At 38.8% G+C, this 21262-nt stretch overlaps 1 protein-coding gene across 4 annotated transcripts in view; it reads left to right on the top strand.

Annotated features, from left to right (window-relative positions):
• Positions 1-21262, top strand: part of EPHA6 (EPH receptor A6) — an 898770-nt gene that overhangs the window by 793153 nt on the left and 84355 nt on the right. For all 4 annotated transcript variants that reach the window (XM_030581541.1, XM_030581522.1, XM_030581531.1 and 1 more), the window contains one exon: positions 4467-4676. In XM_030581541.1, the coding sequence (XP_030437401.1) occupies positions 4467-4676 (210 nt within the window). The remainder of the gene's footprint in view (positions 1-4466; positions 4677-21262) is intronic.

Here is a 21262-nt window from a genome sequence, read left to right as displayed (position 1 = left end):
TAGGATTTTGCAAGACAAATCTGTAGTTGAACATAAACATTTCCCAAAGCATTAGATCAGAAGCATAAATGCAGGACCAGGCAGACATTAGATATATCCTCAACTGATGACAAAAGTTTATTTGGTAAAGCTATTAAAGCCTGTTTAAAAATTTGATGGAACTGCACAAATTCACTGTAGTCTGATTTGTTACCAGTGTAAACACTCTCAGAAGCCAGGTGGGTATCATATCAAAAGCACATTGAATATCTAAGCCCTGGGAATTGGAACTAAGCCCTGGATAACAATCACTGTATCATTCAGATGTATGATAGTGTTTTATGTCTCCTTAGGACAAGTAAATGAAGCAAGGCATGTGGGAAAGTTGCCAGAGGATTGTGTTGACTCCCAGGTGCACATAGAGATTTACAAATGCATAAGACTTGGGTGGGGAGATGTCAAATTCTTACTTTGTGTAACTTCATTGACTCATTTGAATTGCTCAAGGGATGACTTGGCCCAAGGTCTCTATCCTGGTCAGCTTAAGTCAGACAGACAAGTATGATATGTGGGGGAAACAGCAGTTCAAAGATAGCAAGGGAATAAAATTGGCATGGAAATCAATGCAAAAGAAGTGATTAAGGAAAGATTTTGAAGAGGAAGGATGTTTAGCTTACAGGAAAACAGAGACTGTTCCAAGTGTGCAGGCAGCATGAAACGAGATGCACAGCCAAGTGTGGGAAGGGAAAAGGAGAGCAGTTATGGGAGAGGATTTGGGAGGAACATATGGAATGAGAGGGAAAGAAGGGTGAAATTAGAGACAAAATGTAGACATGTGAAACTGTGAAGAGACTAAGTTGGGAATTAGAATCTTGAACCTGAGGCAGTACAACAGAAAGTTGTTAAAGGGATTCAAGGATGGGGAGACATAGTTGGAATGTCAGAAAAGCAAGACGAATTTTATCCTAGGCATTTCAGTCTGTATTAGAATGTGGCAAATATAAAGAGGTTATATTTTAAGAAAAGTCATTATCTAGACACTGTCCAGATATTTAGGAGTAGGGAGTAGAGGAAAGGATGATATTTTGTGATTTTTAGAAGGAGACCTGGAGGTGTTGCAGATGAGTCTGAGATTTTGAACCTGGATTCCCAGGGAGGTGGTGGAGGTAGAACAGTCAGCGATGATAAGGAAGAGTGCGAGTCTAAAGATTTGGGGAGAAAACTTCAGTTATAGACACGTTGAACCAAAAGTATGAAGCAAAAAGTTGAAGCAAAAGTATGTAGCTATAAGGAGCAAGTTACCCCAGGTGGCCACATGAATTCTCTGCCCCTGGCCAACAGAGGATGTTTGAGTATGTTGAGATGGAGGGGTAGGGTCAAGCTAACCTGCATCTGTTCTGTGGGTGGAGAACTGATGAATATGAGTTCTTGACACTGATTCTTGGCCAGGCCTAAGTGACTGCAGTATTAGATGTTTAGTAGTTATAAAAACCCTAAAATTCTTGTAAGGATCCTTTTAAGGATCCACAAGACTAGAATCCAGGTGTAGGGCAGCTGACATTCTCACATCATCACTGAGAGGCCATGCAGAGCCACATCCAAAGAGCACTGTGGAGATTAGGCACTTCAGGGAGTACCACCCAAAAGATCCTGAGTGACAACACCCTGTGGCCTTCTAATTGGCCCATAGTCACTATTTAACTATGGAGAGTGTTCCAGGAAGTTGTCTGGGCAGCTATGCAGGGTTCTGTGACTCCAGGCTTTATCACTTGCTGATTTCCAATTTCTGACCCCAGCCTGATGCTAACCCCGACTCTTGCCTCATGATTCCAGCCTGGTAGCCATCTCTGACCCTGGCCTAACTCTGACCTTGACTCTTGCCTATTGATCCTGGCTTTAAGCCATTACTCTGCTCCCTGCTCCCTGACTACTGACTTGTCACTGACACTAGCCCAGCTGTGGCTGCTAGGTCAGACCACCTATACCTGTGTGGCTGCAATAGGGGAAGGACAGAATAGGTTCCTGAATTATTTGGAAGGAGAGGATTTGGAGTCAGAAGATTACTTTTTATCTCTCCGTTAATAATTGCCAAGTGGAGATTTTCGGCACAATAGCCCCAATCATTGAGTTTTCATCTGGGTGAGTCTCCCTGATGCAATGTGGCCCCTTTAAGAAGGAACCTTGTCCCCACTTATGGAATGTCAGTGTACCTCTGTGACATTGCACTCTATATGATTTTATGAAAATATGCTAATGAGTGTGAATAGAATGTAACTGGACTATGCTTTATGCAAAAGATTTCTTGTAAGGTATAATTACAAAGTTTATAATCTACTGAGTGTGGTCATCCTATTTGTATAAACGTATCATTCTTGCATTTGAAACTAGAAATATGAAATATAACTCTGGGGTCCTATTGTAATTATGCAAAGTGTGGGCCATTAATGATGGCTTGGAATCTTGATGGCTCCCATTAATGAGGACAGTTGGTTGTAAATGGCTCTGTTTACTTGCAAGTTTTCCCATATATGTGTGTGCTGGCAAGTGGGTGATGAAGTCTTACAGTGACATGAACTGGAATCCATATTTAACCTGGTGCTTTTCCATTTAGAATGAGGGGTGAGAATACAGAGAGGGACAAAGGATTCCCACCTTGTGCAAAAGATATATAAGGGGGTGGAACAGAGCCCAGGGAAAAAGATTGGGCCCAGACTAGAAAGGAGTCTAGTCTGTGAAAGAAGCTTATTGGAACATCTCTGAGTGTGAGGTTTCATCTGTAATCAGTTTCTTACTGTATTAGTCTTAGACTTGCGTGTTTTTGTTTTATTTTGCTTGGTAATTTGCTTTGTTCTGTCTGTTATTACTTGGAACCACTTAAATCCTACTTTTTATATCTAATACAATCACTTTTTGCTTATTAATTAACCCAGAGTAAGTAATTAAGTCCTGGGATAGCAAACAGCTGTGCATAATTCTCTATCAATGTTATAAAGGATGGACAATTTATGAACTAACCCTCTATAAGCTTTATATAGAGTAAAATGAATTTATTTGGTGTTTGGATCCCAACTGGGAACTGAGTGTCTGGGTGCTGGAGATAGGAGCACTTCTCAAGATGTTTTCAGTTAAGCCTGCAGAGGAGAAATCAGTTGACTATATAGGTACAACATGACTCTTTGGGGGATCAGCATTGACTTCTGTGACAGCAGGGCTGAGGGCATGTAGGCTGCACAGTATTGAAGCAACTGGGACAGTTACAGGATATCCAGGAGGAAAATGTAATTATGAAACTTACTAGTTCTCAGAGTTAATGTTTATCACATTCCAGTCATTTTGTTCCCAAAGTGCATTATAAAGTTGTAGACATTAAAGAGCAAAACTAGTACAAATGACTGGCTTAAATGGAGGGTCTATAAACCTCTGCCTTGTTTGGAGACTTACAACTGAAAGCTTTACAAATCTGATCTTGTGTCCACTCTGTGGGTCTTTTTTTGACCTAGAAGGACACATCTCGGAGTTTTGGTCTTATGAGGGTTGATTACAGAGGGATGTTGAAAGTTAGACTCCAAACCATTTTCAATAGCTCCAAAATAAAGATCAGAAATAACACACGCATGTGTCTTCACTACAGTGCTAAAGGAGGGTTACAAATTGTGAATACACTCAACTTGTATAAAATCAGCTGTATTGACTTATACAGGGCTCCTAATCATTTAACACTTAAGGGGGCAAATATAGTACTATTTTTAAAAATACTAAATGATTTGCACCAATAGCTACTGGGGTTTGTTAAACAATAGTTAAGATGCCAGTAGAAAGAGTTGCATTTTTATGACTTATTCCCAGCAAAGGAAAAACAAGAGTACCCACTCTGCTGAAATTACTGATTAATACTATATGTGCTCCAAGCCTTCAGATGGCATTTAGCTATTTTTACAATACAAAGGGAAATTGCATACAAAGCTAAACTGGGTGGAGTAAGAGCAGATATACAGCATGTCATTTCCATTGGGTCTGAGGGATTTGGGGTGGGGAGAGAGGAGGAGGGACTTTGTTCTAGATTGGTTCATTTATATTGCAAAAATTGATTTTCGGTTTTTGGGAATTTGGAGGGAAGGGCACTGGGGACTGAAGGTTGGGGAGACCAGGGAATTGTTGTATTAAAAGGGGGATTTGATGGAGAGGAGGGAAGTAGAAAAGGAAAAGGAAGGTGACCCACATAATGGACAGAGAGAGAGAGAAGTTGGAGAGCTGAAGGGCTGCAGTATAGGAGGGGGCAAGAAAGAGGACAACCAGCTAACAATGGGAATAAAAGCAAGTGATAACAGGATTTTCACTGGGAGTTTTACCTGGATTGGGAGTGCAGGATTGGACCCTAAATCTATAATCAATTTTTAAATGCAAACTGCAGTTTATGTAAATAGTATTAAATCCATCAAAACTAGAAATGTTCCTTGAACTTACACTGTGCACTATCTTACTTGCAGAAGCATGATGGACACTTCACAGTCATTCAGCTGGTTGGCATGCTTCGTGGAATCGCATCTGGCATGAAGTATCTCTCAGATATGGGCTATGTACATCGTGATCTGGCAGCCCGTAATATTTTAGTCAACAGTAACCTCATGTGTAAAGTCTCTGATTTTGGTCTGTCACGAGTGTTAGAGGATGACCCTGAAGCTGCTTACACCACAAGTGTGAGTGTCTCTTATCTAATTTGAACAGTTTATTAAGTTGTGTCAGCTGCATTTGTTTTATTCCTGTTTCAACCTCATTTGTGCCTCAGATATAGTAGTCTGGATTGACTGTTTTGTTTCATTAATAGTGTCTGGGGTTTGGATAACTGGGCTGCTTTTTAAAAATGTAATCTTCATTGAAGGTTTTTAAGTAATGCCTAAGCCAGCCAGTTTTCTTATCAACCAGTGTTTTTCTCTTCTCTCTCTCCACTCCCTTGTTCCCCACTGTAGCAGAGTGGTCTGTCCAGTCAGCAGGCTTAGTCATCAGGGCCTGCTGATCTAGTCTCTCTCTCAGTTCAGTGTATGAGGGACCCCCAGAACAGGGTTCAGCTGGGTCAGCTTTCTTGTCAGTCGCACCCTAGTCTTGCCTGTCCTAGGACTAGGCACAGGGGAATCTGGAGGTGGTAGGATAGCCCAGGTCCTCCCATTCCATCAGGTCCCAGGCTAGGACCCTGAAAGTGTGACAGCACTGCCTGGCCTACACTTGGCCCACCTCCTGTTCACCTTCCCCAGCCAGTTCCTACCCCACCCAATGTCTCAGTTTGGGGCACGGCTGCTGTTTGATAATAGTCCTTGTTCCAAGCCCCCAGAGTCTTGGGCCTGATGCAGGGAACCCTCTGGTGCCCAGCATACAGTTCTCCCTGTATCTGGAGGGTGTGGGGGAACCTCAGTAAGCACTCCTTCACCTCCTGGAAAGGGTTTCTCTCCACCCCCACTACCTGGGCTGCTGGAGCTCTTTTTATATTTCTCCTTTCCCCAGGAACATGCTTGACAGTGCCTGAGGGGCGGAACCTTCCTGGCCCAGTACTGTTCCAGCTCTTTTCTTGCTTTGGCCTTAGTGACGGGTTTGTAAACCCCATCACACCCACCCACAACCCCGGTGTCAATTTGCAAAGACATACTTTTTTAAAAGGTGAACAAAAATTCTTGCTGATTCCTTTGAACCACATGAAACATTTTGGACATTATTTTCCATGTAAAATCCATTCTGACATAATTAGATCATATGCAAGTCTTTATACTGTGTTTGTGATCACCTTTATTAAACACTCAGACATTTAGCAATTTCATATGAACTAGCTTGTTTTTGAACTATTCAGTAGTATAGCAATATGTTGACTTATTCAGTCCTCTTAAAACCCTTAACAAGCTTGCTAGTTTATAATTTTTCTTCACAGGTTATTCCCTCAGTATCAAATTAATAAAAATATCTTTTTAGCATAAAAAATGTTAACTTCTTGTGGCCTTCTTAAAATTAGAGACATGGGATAACGTACTATGCTGTTAACGTTCTGGATCCATCTATTCAAACGTGAATCACAGTTTAGCTTTTTTAACATATTTTTTCAGCTGTTAACTTTGTTTTGTTCATTGGAAAGTTTGCCAACATCTTCTTAATGGCATTTTTACACATTTCTGTGATGAAGGCATGCAGTGTTGAGGAAGATTAAGTTGCTCTTGTCCATTTTTGACTGATATTGGCATCCAATGAGCTATTGACATTATCTAAAATCTTCTGAAAAGTATCCTACCAGAGATCTGAGCTCATAGGTACTCAAGAGTCTGGAACTCCCCTTCAGTGGGAATTCCATGAGTGGAAGACCTGAAGGATCAACCCCACCCCCGCATTTATACTTCAAATATCTAATTATGTTGCTCAAGTTTACCATCTGAAAAAGAACTGACCTTGTTTTCAAGGTTTAAGCCTCCTCACATTAATACTGAAGTGCATTATGCTATAAAAGTAAACTTGTTGGTTATAATGAAGAATACTTTTTTAAAAATTCTTGAACCTGGAGAACACTGTTCAAACTTGACTTACAACATATAAGATATACAGGATGTGCAATATGAGGGGAATAAGAATTGAGTATGTTGGTGTGTCGACAGAAGTTCCATGCTGAATGACAGTCTTTTGGTACAATAAAATTTTAATTCTCTTTTTATAATGATTACTAACATTAAGAATCTTAACTAAATATATGCTCATTTCAAATATATGTTCATCTGTGCCATAGAAATTAAAATGATTACACAAATACACAGCTTATTCTAATTAATAGAGAGAGTATCCTTCCAGAATGCCCATAGATTTGTGGGTTCCCATCATAAGGATCAGAGACAAAATGACAGGTTTCGGAGTGGTAGCTGTGTTAGTCTGTATCAGCAAAAACAACGAGGAGTCCTTGTGACACCTTAGAGACTAACAAATTTATTTGGGCATAAGCTTTCGTGAGCTAGAACCCACTTCATCAGATGCATCTAGCCCACAAAAACTTACGCCCAAATAAATTTGTTAGTTTCTAAGGTGCCACAAGGACTCCTCCTCATTGTTTTTGCAGGAACAAAATGGCTACTCGACCGATTCCTTAACATACTTTCAGTTTAAGAAGTGGTTTGCAGCCACAGTGTGGAACTGATCTAGTGTAATTCTATTGTAATGACTATTCTGTTTGTCCTGCTGAATTCACCGCAGCTACCATAATAGGCCTAGGGATTTGTAAAACAACAGGTTGTATATCTGTCTGGTTTTAAACCAAAGAATGTTTATTTGAAATTCTACACGCTGACATTCTTTCAAAATGTTGCTGGCATTTACTGAAAGCATTTCAGCACACTAAAAAAAATTAAAAGAAAGTCAGGTATATCCAGTCTCAAAGCTCTTGTAATACACCACTTCCAGCATTAATATTCTGTACATAAAAGACTCATGAAACTTTGTAGTTTATTCCATTGTAAATGTGCTTCCCTTGTTTATTTCTTAATCCCTCCCACTGAATATAGCAGGGGTTCTCAAACTGGGGGTTGTGACCCCCAGGACCAGCTCCAGGCACCAGCTTATCAAACAGGTGCTTGGGGCAGCAACTCCAGAGCGGGGTGGCACTTTCAAGTATTCGGCGGCAATTCAGCGGAGGGTCCCTCACTCCCATTCGGAGCGAAGGATCTCCTGCAAATTGCCGCAGATGGCGATCGCGGCTTTTTTTTTTTCCTTCTTCTGCTTGGGGCGGCAAAAGCCCTGGAGCCGGCCCTGGTGACCCCTCAGGGGATCATGAGGTTATTATCTAGGGGGTCGCGAGATGTCAGTCTCCACCCCAAGCCCCACTTCACCTCCAGCATTTATAATGGTGTTAAATATAAAAAACTGTTTTAAATTTATAAGGGGGAGTCACACTCAGAGGCTTGCTGTGTGAAAGGGGTCACCCCTAGAAAAGTTTGAGAACCACTGGAAGATAGTGATAGCTGGAGGAACAGATGCAGGATTACATCCTGCTTTTATTCTTAAGGCAAGCTGGCAAGTTATGATTGGTTAAAACCACTGGGAAATGGTAGACCATTTAACTAAAAATAGGAATTTTCCCCTATTCAGTGTAAAAAAATCATAGAACCTTGGAAAGTTTTCAACTGCTTTATCTATTCAATAGATTTTAACAGATATAACTATTGGGCAATTGCTCCATATGTTTCATAGAGTTTTGATTTTATTATGTGCCTGCCTTTTTGGTTGTAGTATTGTAGTTTTGCAATAATGAGGAAAATTATTGCAAAATCATGACATGCTGTAGACTACAGCACATATGTCAGATATTTTTATGTCTGTTTGGTCAATCATTCATACTGCGTGGAGAGTTGAACAATGATAAGCTACCCTATACTTAATATTGCTAAAGCACAGCATAATGCACAAAGCCTTTTGCTTGAAAACTGTCCACAAACAGCATTATAAATGGACTTGACATGCCTTCTGCATCACTCTTTCCTGCATTTGAGCTCTTTTTTGAGACTAGAACTGCAGAGAAGCAGAGAGCACTGCATGTCAGACTTCATTAATTGAGGATACCCGCAAAATGGCTTTGTGAACCTCTAAACATAAAAGTTGGGTTCACAAAACTAGTTTGGATTCATGAACTATTTTACCTATAATTTAAACTCCTGGGATTTCCTCCTTCTCCCCAACCCCTTGGAGATTTTCCTGCCCTTCTTTGTTATTTGCTAATCGGATCACTGGCTGTTTGGTTTTAATACCTAGAGTCATGGCTGTATCCTTAAAGAACAGAAAGGTTCTTTCAGATTGGGACACGTGATCAGCATACACAAAGGAAGGGTATGTATATCCTAAGAGTCAAATCAGAAGCTAATATCCGTGATCCCAATTCTCCCTGTCAGGAGTGAAAGTAACTTAAAGGACTTACTGGTATGCCAGAGTCCTGAGCGGGGGCGTAGCCTCAACCAGAAGAGGCAGAACCTTTCAAGATTTAAAGGCCCTGGGGCTCTGGCTGTGGCTGGGAGCCCCAGAGCTTTTAAATCACCCCGGATCCTCCCAGCTGCAGAGGTGGCTGGGAGCCCTGGGGCTCAGGGATGAATTAAAGGGCCCGGGGCTCCGACCGCCACAGAGTGCTGGGCCCTTTAAATCACTGTGGGAGCCTGGCTGCCGAAGCTTCGGCAGAGATTCAAAGGGCCCAGGGCTCCCCACAGTGGCAGGAGCACCGGGCCCTTTAAATCCCACCCAAGCCTGGCTGCCAGAGCTCTGGCGGGGATTTAAAGGGCCTGGGGCTCCCCGCAGCAGCCGGCGCACCGGGCCCTTTAAATCTCCACCCGAGCCCAGCTGCCAGAGCTCCAGCGGCGGCAGGGCTCCAGCAGCACTTTAAAGGGCCCTGGCTCCCCACAGCAGCTGGAACCCTGAGCCCTTTAAATCACTGCTGCAGAAGCCAGTCCAGTCCGGCACGGCATACTGACTCTTGCCGATACGCCGTACCAGCTTACTTTCACCTCTGCTCCTTCTTCCCAGGAGACACAAGGTAGAAGAACCTACATTCGTTACTGGGAATAATGGTTTCAGCCATAGATTGATGATAAAAAAAGTGGCAGGATGCCACTAGAGCATGTGACTGTAGCCCAAGAAGCCTTGAGCTCCCTTCGTATTGTCAATACAGTTGAATTGCAGCATTCACCTGACAACTATAGCAAAATTTACCTTCACAGTGTGTCCTCCTCGGCCACACAAGCTGGTATCAGTTTCCTAAAGGCTTTGACTCCAGATGGAGCAGAGAATAGTATCAGCATCCTGGAGCTTTGATTAGTGAGGCTGGCCCTGACAGCCTTTCAATGAATCTTCTGGAAATAAAACATTTTTCTCTGACCAAACAACTTAACCATGGTATCATATGTAAATCAGCAGGGGCCACAATATGACTATTCTACACCAAGATCTTATACAGCTATTCCACTTGGCAGGTATTTACATCCAATCCATCAAGACACTGCACATAATAGAGGTGACGTGCACAAAATCTGATGAGTTAATTAGGACCCTTTTGAAATTGTCGGTCCTTAAGCAGGTCTTAAAGTTAATGCAAAGGAAGATCCCAAGGTGGACCCTCTCACATCTGTGTCCAAACATCTTACAAAATGCATTTTCTCTGATCCCCCTTTCTTTTTTTTGAAGAAGATAAAAACAGGACACAACGTCACCTTATAGCACCTTACTGGCCAAGACATATTGGTTTTCTGACCTAGTTAAGATGTCAAGAGGAAACTAATTTTTTCCCAAATGGCCAGGACCTCATTCACTCAGGAGATAATACCTCGCAAAAACTTGACAAACCTGATCTTAGCAGTGCGGTTCTTACGTAAAAAATTATAAGCGCATTATGTTACTCACCAAAAGTCATAAATATTCTCTTGTAAGCCAGGAAAATATCCATTAACAGAATCTGCTGATGCCTGGGGTAGCTTTTAGGCATGATGCTAACAGAAAGCAAAGAGATCAGTTTCTTCCATTTGCAAAAAATATGGAGCTTCCTTAGGCTGATTTCTTCATACTTGCAGTGTTTTTACCTTGAAGCTATATCCTTCACCTCAACAAATCCATGGGAGAACTTGTGGACAACTTCTCTACTCCAATCCACATGTTACTAGATCTATCAAAGCAGGATAAAATCTATTCAATTCCATGTAATCTTTTTCCATATGCAGGGTAAACCTTGCATTTCAGGTGCTATTATACAGACTTTGTGCTACTACTATATGAGTTGCTTTATTTCCTGTCTATACAGATGGCCTTTCTAACAGCCAGTTACCTATAGGGTGTGCAGTACTCCACAGAAGAGCCTTGTGGCATATTCCACAATGATATTATTCTGTGCACCTCTCCTTTATTTATCTCCAAGTACAACACACTCTGTGTTCACAGAAAATAGTGCTTCCTCCTTTTTTACCCTAATCCCTGTGCCAAAAAGAAAAAAGTGGCACAAGTTAGATATTTGCCTAGCAATTTGAGTCTACCTAAAAAGAACTAAGCCAATCTGAAGCCATAAGACCCTTTTTTCGTAGCTTCTCATCCATCGTGCAGGAGACAATGGTGCCAAACTCTTGGCAGGTGGAGAAGATATAGTACAAGAGCAGAATTCAAATAAAAGAATATTAAGTTGTCATGTACTATCTCTAGAACAGGCTGCATACACTAAAGAAATATGAAAAGCAGCAGCTTGATTAAACATACACCCTTTGACCATGTATTACAAAGTGGACTTGAGCTCCTCAGCAGACACAGCCTTTAACTAGAGAGTATTGCAATCCATTAGGGAATCCTAGATTGCTCTTCTGTTGTCCAATATATATTGTTTTCACTCACTAGTCTATGTACTGGATTCTCACTGCTATCACATACTTCTGGTGTGGTTTAGCAGATATCTCTTTACTTTCCCTTGTAAAGATTTTGGCTTACTTCTGTGTTTAGTTTCTCCTAAAATGTATGTCTGACAATGCATCCCACCCTTGTCTCAGTCTTCCTAATTCAGCTTTTTCTAAAGGAGGTTACCTCTTGGACTGCACTCATCACATTTTTAAAAAAAAGTTGCCAGATTTTTCTATTCTTTTTCTGTTGGCACACAGCACCAATTTTTTTTAGAGTGTCAGGAGTTATTCCTATTAATATTTTCAGTAGCTTTGGGAAAACTCATTCCAGAGATTCTCCATGGAGAAGTACTTATGCCACAGGACACCATAGAATCTGCCAGTATATTGCCTCCCATCTCTGTGGACAAAGAGACAGGTCTCAGGTGAAAGCAGGCCAGCATTTGGAGAAAGATTAAATTGATAGGCAAACCAACATTTTTGCCTTCTCTGATGTATTTAATGACTGGATCAGCCTTGTTTGGATCATTACTGATCCACAAACAAACTATTGCCAAGAAAAGTGTTCACCTCTTTTGGGCTGTTGAGCTGAAGGACAGTGGGCCCTCTGACAAATCTGACATGTGAAAGCAGTAATTGAAGGAAAGCTGATGCATCTAATGGCTGATGTAAAGACAGCTGTTATGGAGAACTGCAGAGTTTCCTGGTTCTAAAATTTAATCTGAAGAAGCTTTATTAGCGTCTCCATGTGTGACTGTTAGTAGAGCGGTAAAAAATACTGGTTCGGCTTTTATTTTGTGTTTTGTATGTCTGGTAGTGGAGTGGAAGCTGGAGTTTAGGGACTGGAAAAAATAACAGATGAAGTAGCGAGAGGAAAAGTCTGGAGAAGAAATTACTAAGAAAAGTTACTGCATTACAAGCTCAAACTGAAACACTAGTTAAGAGACAATATACAACCAAGAGGGATGGGGCAGCTGGAGAATGCCCATAAGTACTGTAGTTTAGGATTAGTAAATTTCCCAAAGGCTTTAGACTGTGAGACTACTGTAAGAGCTCATGAATAGTTTAAACAGTACAGGAAAAAACAGAAATCTCAGAAAATGGCTTTCTGACTTTTGTGAAGCCTTTTTTTCTCCAAACTACTGACAGAACTGAGGGTAAATGTGTTTTTGATATTACGGTTAGCAGGTGGGGAGAATAAGAGACTTGTCTCTACTTGATGTAATGGAAGGCAAGACCTACAGCAGGAATCAATTTTGGAACAGAAAAGTGGGAATTAAGATGTAGTAACACCCCATCTGCAATATTTGTGGCTCAAATTGATCAGGAACTGATATGGCAACTTCTCAAAGAACTAAATGCTATGCCTTTTTCCAGGGAGACAAAATTTTAGCTTTTTATTAGAGGTTGCCAAGACAACACCAGATCATAAAAAAAAGACACTTCTAGCATATAAATAGGATCTTTAGTCAATACAGAAGGAGTTTAGGCTCGGTACCTCTGTTTTTGGCTAGCCCAACATTGTAGCCCATGGACCGATTTTCTTTAAAATACATTAAAAATTTATCTGCAATTATGTAGGAATTCTAAGCCCCAGAGAAACATATACATGTGGGAAATGTGTATGTGTAGTGAAAATAGAAGTTGTAGTGCCACTGCAGACTAAACTGGTGATTCTGTTAACAGTGAAACCTTAATAGTTCTGCCTTAAATTTGATTTAGTGCGATAAAAAGCTGCTTCAAACTGAATTATATCATATATAAAGACATGCCTTCAAAATTACTCCTGCCTATCTGTTATATTGCTGAATTCAGTCCTTAATATATTTTGGTTTTTTCTCAGTTTTATGTAGGAATAGGATTATTACCTTGTCCTCACTGTATAATTTGGTGGACTTTATGGGCCTGATCCTGCTTAAGTCAGCCTGAGACACTAAAGTTGAAAAAAGTAGCCTGAGCAGAGACAGTGCAGGGTTATTAGATTCAACTGAGGAACAAAACAGATTGATCCTACAATCTAGTTAAATAGTAACCCAGAGCAAAACTTAAGTGAGATCAGAACAGGGCCCCAAATTTATACACTGAAATTAGGTGAATTATGTTGTTTTCATGAATCACACAATGTCTATTTTCTTGTAATGGTACATGGATTATGTTCAGCCTAGTGAGGAAAAAATATATGATAGGTTGTTAAAAAGTATTTAAAAAGTTACCTAGTTAATTCATGCTGACAAGTGATACTTATGAGCAGAATGGCTGGGAAAATTTCTTTAAGAATCAGCTTAACAAGAGCAAATAGAGTGAAACAATTACTGGTAACTGTTCAGGCAAAGACAGAGTGAGTAGGTGCCACAAGGGTTTGTATTAACCAGTGTTTGTTTACCTTATTAACTGCATAAGGTAGAGTAGAGTTTCTCAGCTAGCTAATTTTGCAGACATAATGAAAATAAAACATTCTAGTATCACCAATATGAGAAGAATGTACAGAAATTGATGAAGTTACATCTTTCAAAGTAGGGGGAAAAAATCTATTCACTGGAATAATAGTTATTTTTTGTTTTGTTTTGTGATTTGCAACGGACCATGTGTCATTTATCAAAATGTAAATCCTGTAGAACCAAGCTAACTTTTATAGATAAAATAGCCTGTGCAGAAAATTTTCTGAGAATAAAGATTCAGAAGAGAAAGAAGCAAGCACTGATAACAACAAACTGTTTAAATAGTAACTAACCCAATAACAGGAGGTCATGAAATGAAATTGAGGAGAGGAATAGCGTATAAAACATGCAGCTTGAATTTTCACTGCACTTGGTTATAATAGGAAACAAGAGGTAATAAAAACAAATGGCAGACAGCAGGCTAGGAGGGAGTCTGCAGTTTTTTTTAAAGATACAGATAAAATTAGATAGGGTCTTCAGCTATATTTTGGAAGTTAGGATGATGATATAGTTGAATTGATTTAGTTCAAATGCTGTGAGTTGACATTACAGTATACTGGTATGGTGATCCATCTCAAAGGAACTCTATCCTTCACTTATCTTCAGAGCCAAAAAATGGATTTTTCCACCATTACACTGCTTAGTGGGTATAGCACGGTAGTCCTTTGCAGAATAATTGGTCCAGTCTAGAAGGCATTATTTTTTAATTCAGATACAGAACCATACTAAATAAGTTACCGATCCACAAAACCAAAGTTTTGTAAGGCCCAACACTTCAATTCTCCTTTTTGGCCTTGTTTACACTGGGAAGGGACAGAGTGCTAGACATAATTTAGCATACAGTGTAGACAAAGATTATGTTTAACAGTGTGTCATGTGGTCATGGTTAATCCTAACCATGTATTTTGTTTTGTATCTACGTTTTAAAATATGCCTTCTAGATTACAGTTAAATCAACTAATATGAATTCATCAGTCATTCTGGCATCAACTCCTCTGCTCCTCAGCTTTAGGACGGGGGTGCTGATTTGTTTAACCAATTGGAAATGTCCCAGTTTCTCTTATGTATGAGAGGGTGTATGCACCCATCAAAGCCACAGAGAAGTGGCACACTGTACTACCTATACTGAGCGGGAAACTCTGTGGACCAAGTCCCAAAGGCATAATTCCTTCTCCTATGTAATGGTGCTGAATGTAACTCAGTCATTTTATTTCTATGTAAGGACACATCAGGGAGTGAGAAGATTGATGATGGGGAAGATAAAAGGAGTACAGCTACAAGGGAGAACATAGGAATGGAGAAAGACCATTATTTAGGAAGAGGAAGAAAGAGAGAAATCATGGGCAAGCTATGTATTTCTCAATCTGCCACGTTTAAATTTGGTCCCCTATGACAGTATATTATACTCCATGTATCTAATAGCCTGCTGTACAGTTCTATTTCCTCTCTACGTTGCTTTTATGAAAAATCTAACAAAATACAAACTATCCTTCCCAGACAACATACAATTCAGAAGGTGTCATTTGAATAAATAACTGTTTTTTATTATATATTCAGAAATACAATTTCCTGTTTCTCCTGGTGACTTGATTCCCTAATTAAGTACTCTGAGATACATGGACAGGGTCAGTTTCCTTGCAGGACTTTGGTAATACCTTCCACTACATACAGGGAACTTTTAAAATATATTTTAGCTGCATCATATGTGGTATAAAGTGCTTAGAGCCAGAATGGTTATTCATTAGATTTTCAAGTATTGTCTGGGATAGTGTTGTATAATTAACTAGTACAACTTCTAGCAAGTCTTTTTAGAAGTGAACTTCCCTTGTGATCCATAACTGGAAATGTGTCCAGTGAGATCACGACATCAAACTATTCATTTTTCCATAGGATTTTTCCCCCAAACCTTAAGATCTTCCGATTATTATTAAGATCGGCTTTTGTGAAAGGTATGGCACACAGTGGATCTGGGCCAAAACAAATAGCCATTGTTAGCATCTAAGTAATCCTTAAATATCTTTACAATCATAGATGTGTCTAACTGATGTGCTTGAATATTATTTCTGAAGTAACATCAATGAAATTAAGACTGTGTATATTGGAATGACATTGGGTAAAATATTTTAAAACACCCCATGTGTTTAAGAGTCCTAAGTCCCTTTTTTTTTTTCAATTAGACTTAGATGCTTTTGAAAATGTTACTTTCCAGTAGCTACCTGTCAACATTTCAAGATAGTTTTTGGAAACACGGCCTTCAGTAAAAGAAGAACATGGCAGTTACCCACTCTCCATGAATTGTTACGGCATTTTGCCATTAATACCTAATATTATCAAAGGCCTCTCAAAACACTTCAATAATTATCTGAATTTTCAGTCTAATTTCATGCACGTCTGTTTTTGTCATGCATCTGAAGCTTGATTGCAGGCATTCATAATTGTTTACTTTTAATTTATTAATCAGAATCACCATATTGCAAGACTATAATTAGGGAGATGTGGCAAACATGCAGAATATAAAGCTATTTATAGATTTCTAGCAATATCTAATACTAATATCCATGCTTGAGATTAAAAATATAGGGATAGTACAGTAATATCAAAGCTTTTGTTTTTATTGCTAATCATGTGAATGGGCTTTATCATACATGGCAGTTTTGAAAGGCTATTGCAATGTCTACATTAAGTATAGTTTCATTGTGTGTGATAGTTTACTTATTATTAGGCTTTGCAGAGTTCAATTTTGTTTTATTTATTTATTTTTTGTAATTTTGATGAATAATATCTCTGTTTATTTGTAAGCATTTTTTTCAGTTTTTTTCTATTTGAATGTGCACAGTTGTGTGAAATTATGGGGTGAGTCTACATATGCCAAAGTATACAAACTAAATATCCTTAAATCAAACTCTAATAAGTTCTCAAGCAGCATTTCTCTTACTTTGCCTTTCTTTAAATTTTGATTATTGATGGAAATTTTTTGTCAGTTTGTGGCTGTACAATGAAAGTGATGTTTACCAGCATCGACTGATTAAAAATCTAATCCCTCCAAACCTTCTTATAATTTAGAATATTAATATTCAAAAAATCAGCTAAGATATAATGTACCAAAAAATATTTTACCATGTAAACATATTAAACTGAAACACAGCTGAAAGTAGACTGCACAGGTGATGACATACTCTAGAAGAGTTTAAAGTCAGTTCCATAAGATCAGCATTGTTGTATTAAATACCAAGTGAACTGACACTAACTACACCTCTACCCCGATATAACGCGACCCGATATAATACAAATTCTGATATAATGTGGTAAAGCAGTGCTCCAGGGTGGGGAAGGTTGTGCACTCTGGTGGATCAAAGGAAGTTCAATATAACGTGGTTTAGCCTATAACGCGGTAAAATTTTTTGCCTCCCAAGGACCTCGTTATATCAGGGTAAAGGTGTAGTTACTTTGAGGTAGTAACATTTCAATATACAGAGCAAATAGGGCAACCTCCAGAAATCATCAGAGAATGTAGTTTTTACCCAATATGATTTTTTCTCATTCAAAATCACTAGTTTTGAAAACAGGTTTAAGAAGTTATAGCTGTTTACTGCATACTGTGGAAGGCAGGCTGGGTGAGTGATTCAGAGAGAACACAAGAACCATTCAACTCCAGTGATCCAAAGAATTCAACTCCAAACTATTATATTGCTGAACTCGTTGAAGGAAACAAGACCTTGAATATTTTGTATTCTGCTGTTGCAACAGCCCTGCTTCTGAACTTAAAAGCAAATATTTTTGTGAAAAGTAACTTTTCTTCATGTTTCCATATAAAATTTTAGATTAGAAAATTTTAAGTTATTGACTTTGCTGAATGTTTTTAAACACTTCATAATTAAAGATTAACCTATTCCACACTAAAATGGAATTCCCATTGCATTACATACTGAAGTACATGGAAAGGAATTCCAGGAGAGTCCATTATAATTGTGATTAGCATATGAGAAGAATGAATTCTTCAAAGGCATCAAGCCTTTACAGAATGGGGACATATTCCAAATTTTCCTGCTGTGAGTTTCTGAAAAAGAGCCTTGAAAAGAATTCCATATTGTGCCCCTGGAAATGCTCTTCTGATAGCACTGGGTCCATCTGTGCTGCTCCTGTGTATGTTCAGCTTGCAGTTAATTTATCACTCTATACAGGATCATCTGAAGATCAGATCAGAAATACAGTGCAGGAAGAGAGAAAAAAGCCTGATGGCACTGAAAGACACACCATGATCTTACTTGTCTTGTTAGAGTGGGAGATGTGCCATAATATGTACTGGGAACCAGGAAGCTTTTCAGGGATGGCGTCTCTTTTTTATTTGGGGGGCAGGTTGTTCTTATTTTTTGAAGAAGGATCAGAGTCAAGGTGAAAGATGACCAAAAATAGGCAGTGTTGTTGTAGCTGTGTCAGTCCCAGGATATTAGATGGATAAGTAATATCCATTGGTAAAGTAATATTGAACCAACTTCTGTTGGTAAAAGAGACAAGCTTTCAAGCTAACACAGAGTTCTTCTTCAGGTCTGAGAAACTTACTCAGAGTGTCACAGCGAAATACAAGATGTAACAGATTGTTTAGCATTAAGTAGTTAACACACATTTCAAGGGACCCTTCAAGGGGGACTGAATAAAGACATTGGATTTATGGCGTTTATGCTTTAAAAAAATGGAGAGGGAGGCCAGTAGTACTGTCTTCTATATCTGGTGGAAATATCTGAAGTTGGCTAAATTCAGGCTGTCCATTTTACATTACTTTATACAATCACAAGGACTAGGTTGTGCATTTGCCCTTTGGTGGTACTTTTAGGCTTTGCATTTACCCTTTGAAAAACACAAGTTTAATTTCACTGCTATAGATAATGTCAAGTCACTGTCTGGCTGAATACTAGAAAGTGAAATCACATGCTTCCTCTGATAATAACGCACAGTTCAGAAGGGCTTAGGATACCCTATTCATGGAAGAACTCTCAAATAAAAAAAATATTCCTAGTGATTTTCCATGTTTGCCTCCTATTTTTACATAAAAGAATCTCACAAATCAACGAGAGGCTAGTTAAATAAAATGGGGGACAGGATTGCATTATAATGCACAGCATACACGTTATTTTTCCTGAGCTAGAAGACCTAATCATGCTTTCATTGACATACATGTTAGGTTTGTCACTGATTTCAATGGGAGCAAGATGAAGCCCAACATGTGTACTACTTCTGTATGCCTCTGAATTTTTCTGTTCTGACAGGTGCTAATTCTAGAATTTTTATACTCATCCTGCATTATGCCTCCTTCAAGGCAGTTTTTTAATATATAATTTGATATCAGAGTTTCAATTTTTTAAAGTTCAAGAATTGCAGAAGAAATATTTGTTGGCGTATAGGAGATATGCATATCTAGACTTAATTTGCTGTTATTTATGTTAATGTCAAAACTGTGTGACTTATTAGGGAGCGGAACTGTCCAGCTTATGGGCCCAGCCTAATTTTGATTGAAATCAATAAGGAGTCTTTCCATTGACTTAATGGGAATTGTATTTGGACGTAAAACAGAAGTGTAGGTGTAATAAAAAGAAATGGTTATATCTACTTGATGTTCTGTTTACTTTTGTGAATAGTTTTGTTTGCAAGAATGAAAGCCAAATTGTTTCTCTGATTTCTTTCTTCCTTTCTTTTTCAATCAAAAGCCCTCAGGAATCTTATATAAGCTTTTCTGTCTGATCCGATTTCCAATAATTTCAACTGGTAAAACTGATTCTTTCAGGCCTACTTTATGGCATATTGTCACAGTAGCAGCTCCTTGACCAGCTTTGAATGATTCCTGTTTATTACAATTGAGACATTACCTTTTGGGGTGACTTACAGATTATAATTAGATGTAATGATTAGGATATGTTTACTGAGTTTTCCCTTTAACAGAATGCTGTAGGAATATTACAGCATAGGGGTTGACTGCCCAATTTCAAAAATACAGCAGACCAAGATTTGTATGATTCTGATAAATGTGGGTCAGCTATCACAGTCTTTACTCAATACTTACTCAGGCTTCAAAAGGAGTTTTGGCTGAATAAGCACTGTGTGATTTTGCCCTTGGTATCTAACATATTTAATCTACTTCACTATGCACTATGGAAGCATTTTGAAAACAGATATTTTGTGTTGTCTTTGACTGCCCCACTGTGGCTGCAATGGATTGGATTTAAAATGTGGCAAAATATATGGATTAGTCTTCAGTCACTCTTGAAAGTGAGAGTACCTCTTTATGCTGAAGATTAAAAAGCTGCTTCTTGCTTATTGTATCAACTGTAACTCTGAAACTTTTTTTACAATTATGTGCAACAATTTCATATAGCCTCCTGGAAAAACAATATCCTTTACTAATACAGTAGCTTCATTGCTCCCTGTCCTTTAGTTGCTAGCGTTTTAATCTCTTGTTTTCAGCTATTATATCTTTAATAATGTAAAACATAACTTGCTCCTTACCAAATCATTCTCCTGTGAACTGTTTGGGTGAATATTGTTAGCTACTGAGTTTGGGTTCCCTGTGGCTCGTTAAGAACTCTGGTCATAAATTGTGATCCCTCCCCTTCAGTAAAGAAAACCATCTAAAGTAAAAGCTGAGACAAAGTCATTAAGTCATCAATAAATTCAGAGATTCTGCTGCTTGCCCAAAATATCCTTTCTTGACAAGGAAATCATTAGATGAGCACATTGAATTAATCTCAGGTAAACAAAATTTCAAACTTTGACACTTTTAAAAGCATTTAAAATTTGTGAAACTAGATGTGATCACCACTTTTTTTCCTAAACAATATGAGCAGACTTACTGCTTTGTTTACATTTTTCGTTACTATGCTGAAATGTAGTTCAAGGTCAAACTTCTTATTCTTACCCTTAAGACCACACAACCCTAACCATGCCTCCATCTCTGTTCTCATTTCTAACCATATGGACTTTTACTCTGCCAGTGAATCTCACTTTATCTCTCCTTTCATCTTCTCTTTTCTTTGTGCCTTCTTCCATGCTGGCCTCTATCCCTGGACCTATTCTTCTATTCCAATGTACCAGGCATCCACCTTCTCATTTAAGTCCTTGCTGAAAACTCAATTCTGAAGCCTTAAAGCAAACTCAAGTCAATCAAAATGCTGTCACCCTACTCTTTACATTAAAAAAACATCTAGGGTGGTATCTTCCTCTTCGTCTCTTAGTACTTTTGTTGTCCATGTCTTTAGAGTCTAATTCTGTTATCCTTATTGATGCCAATTAGTTCCTTACTCCACAGTCTACTCACAGGGTAAATTTCAACATGAGTAGGAATGACAGAACCTGGACCATAGATGGTAAAACTCTAAGAGTAGGGACTGTCTTCCTCAATATCACATGGAATGCCAAATGCACTGTTGGAGCAGAGCAAATAATATAAAAAAATAGCCTAAGAAAAAAAGATGCAAGTATCCATAT

The sequence above is a fragment of the Gopherus evgoodei genome, chromosome 1 (genome assembly GCF_007399415.2).
Source record: "Gopherus evgoodei ecotype Sinaloan lineage chromosome 1, rGopEvg1_v1.p, whole genome shotgun sequence".
In the NCBI taxonomy this organism is placed as follows: Eukaryota; Metazoa; Chordata; order Testudines; family Testudinidae; genus Gopherus; species Gopherus evgoodei.
The sequence above is the reverse complement of the archived record's forward strand: the minus strand, read 5'-3'. Positions and strand labels throughout refer to the sequence as shown.